This window comes from Plasmodium gallinaceum (genome assembly GCF_900005855.1).
Source record: "Plasmodium gallinaceum strain 8A genome assembly, contig: PGAL8A_v1_82, whole genome shotgun sequence".
NCBI classification, from domain to species: Eukaryota; Apicomplexa; class Aconoidasida; order Haemosporida; family Plasmodiidae; genus Plasmodium; species Plasmodium gallinaceum.
This window is the reverse complement of record NW_021628245.1, coordinates 72890-75851: the sequence shown is the minus strand read 5'-3', so window position 1 is coordinate 75851 and position 2962 is coordinate 72890. Positions and strand designations below refer to the sequence as shown.

General features: G+C 24.3%; 1 protein-coding gene across 1 annotated transcript, besides 1 other annotated feature; it reads right to left on the bottom strand.

Moving 5' to 3' along the window:
* Positions 1-207: 207 nt before the first annotated feature.
* Positions 208-627: a repeat region.
* A 294-nt stretch (positions 628-921) lies between these two features.
* PGAL8A_00269500 (fam-i protein) lies at positions 922-1763 on the bottom strand (the record flags this gene model as incomplete). The annotated part of the gene is made up of 2 exons (XM_028671674.1): positions 922-1410; positions 1488-1763. The coding sequence occupies 2 exons, from the start codon at positions 1761-1763 to the stop codon at positions 922-924; spliced, it is 765 nt and encodes a 254-aa protein (XP_028528303.1).
* Between the last annotated feature and the right edge of the window lie 1199 nt (positions 1764-2962).

Below are 2962 nucleotides of genomic sequence, written 5' to 3'. Positions count from 1 at the left end.
ACAAAACAATGAAAATGGTATAGGACTGTGTAAATTCCAAACAAATAATTAAAATAAATTGAAGAAAAGTACACGATTTATTAGATATTATATTAACAAAAGAATTTATTAACCTTGTTGAGGATAAAAATAATTATTTATATGGAAAATAGGTAGTTATGTTAGTGCTTGATTTATTAACTGGGTGTTTGTTGACTTTGCTAGAGTACTGTTTTATTAAATGGGTGTTCGGTGATTTTACTAGAGTACTGATCAAATAAATTAAAAAAGAACATGTAGAGTTACTTCTACAGTTTTAATGTATTTATTTATATTTTTAAATGCTTTGAACGAGTGATCCTTAATTATGTAATTTACTTAATTTAGCATTCTTTAATTTCAATAGGCATTTATTTATTTTAATAAAAATCCTTATTTTTATTAAAAATTTAAATACTTATTGAATATTGATTATTATTTAATTATAATTTATTTATTTCTTTGTTATAAGTTATTTTCAGTAATTTAAATATATTGCTGATGAATTAATAAACATAAACAATTAGTAAAAACGTAAATTAATATTATGAATATTAATTACGTGAAAATTTTATTGTCATATGTATAAAATTTTCTTTCACAAATTAAAAATATAAATATTATGCCTATTAAACTATTTTATGAAAACATTATTATCTTCTTAATACCTTATTTTTATTGCTGCTAAATCTTACTTTCGATTTTAATTTTAAAAATTTTTCTTTATTTATTTTCCAATTCAATCATTTCATTCATTTCATAAAAAAAAATAAATATCTTTTTCTTTTTTTTTTTTTTAAGTATCTTCATTTTTCAAAAGAAAAATATCTCAAAAATAAATTTCATTAATTTTTTTCTTTTTTTTTTTGCGTTAGCATAACCAACTACGTATTCTTCATATAGCTAGTTCTTTTTATTACCAAAAAGCTTAATGAAGCCTTTTATTAACCACCCACTCTCCTTTTCTTTTAGAATTTTCTTTTCCAACTTTTTCATTATTTTTAGCATTTTCTCTTCCCCCTCTTCCTTATTTTTTAGTATTTCCTTTTCCAACTTTTCCTTTTCTATTAGCTTTCTTTTTTCCCAATCTTCGCCTTTTTGTAGAACTCGCTTTTCCCAATCTTCCAATTGTTTTAGCATACTCTCACCACACTCTTGCTTTTCTTTTCGCGTTCTCCTTTCCCACACTTCCTTTTCTCTTAGAACTCCCTTTTCCCACAGTTCCATTTCTTTTTTTTTTTTTAGCAGTTTCTTTTCACAATCTTCCATTTTGTTTTTTACGTCTAGCATTTCCTTTTCCAAATTACCTTTCAACTCTTTACTGCTATTATCCCATATCTTCTGCAACCTATCTCTCTCACGTTTAGCTTTCCATTTAGTAGAGTGAGCTCTCTATAAATTATTACAAATGATTTAAAATTTTGTTTTTATAATATATATAAAGTTTATAATTATAAACTTTATTTTACCTTAAAACGAAGGAAAGAAATAATAATGATAACTAACTGAAAAATACTTAACGACTTTTTATGAAGAAGTTTTTTTGATGTAGCTGAATCCAAATTGATATCTTTAGATGGATTTTGAATGGCATCAGGTAAATTCAAATCATTATATAATGGATTTTCTGGTATTGAAACATTTGCATCTTTAATTGTCCTATGAGCAAAATCTGCAGTTGAATCTTCCTCATTTAGTCTCTCATTAGGACCATTACTAATAGCATCACTAAGATTAAGATCCATTTTTGGTATCTTTAAAAATACAAAAAAAAATTAATGAGAAATTATTTCTTATATTTTTTTTAATGAATTTTAAAACATTTCTCTTTTTTTTCAGTAAGGATAATATAAGTTAAAAACAAAAAATATGGAAATATAAATTGGGAATTAACAAATAGTTTAAAACAATATGATTTTTGAAAAAAAAATTCGTTTTAAAATTTTTTTTTAAATTTTAACGCAGAAATGTCTATTAAATCTAAATCTATAACTACAACATAAAAATTTTAAATTTTAAATTCTAAATCTCACATCCTAAATCCTAAAATTATTAATTATATACTATAACCTCTTATTTATTATATATTTTTAATTATATAAAAAAAAAAAAAAAAAGAGGAAAAGCAAAGACAAGAGGAAGAAGAAAAAAAGAAAGAGAAAAAAGAAAAGAAAAAAAGAAAAGAAAAAAGAAAAAATAGAGTAGGACAATAAAACAAACAAGACTTTGTGCAGACTTAATTGGGTTTTTTAAATTTATAAAGAGGATTAAGAAAACTGAGCCTATCTAAGTCTCCCTACTGGTAAATAAAAAGAAAAAGAAATAAAGACTAAAAGCAAAGAGAGGATTTATAATAAATAAATAAATATATCCACAGGGTGATACAAAAGTAACAGTTAAAACAAGAATATAAAGCACCAGATTTTCTGAGCCATGAAGTAGTGGACAGATAAAATTATATTTTATTTATTTATTTATTTCTGCAACAAAGTTATGCAAAGAGGAATGCATCACATTTTAATCAGTTATTCCTACTCATTTTCACTATTAACACATATATTGGATATTGTAAGAAAATCAGTGAGGCCAGAACTATTCTCTCTCTCTCTGGTGTTAGTCATTTAATACTCTATGTAAATACTGGGGAACCATTCTGCATTACCCAAAGGAAAAGAGTAGATCTTTTATTTTAAATCTGTTCAAGAAGGCTATAATGGTAGTCAATATCAGAAGATTATAACCAAATCCTTTACAGATGGAAATCAACAAAGCTCTATCCAGAACAGCTTCATTGTGCAGTTATGCCAGTTGATGCCAGCTGAGAAACAGTCTCAAAATACCACTGTAACTTTGTTCTTGACTTTAATATATATATATACAATAGTATAAATAAAAATTCCGAAAAAGTAATATTCATAGAAATTTTTTGTTTTATCATGTTAGG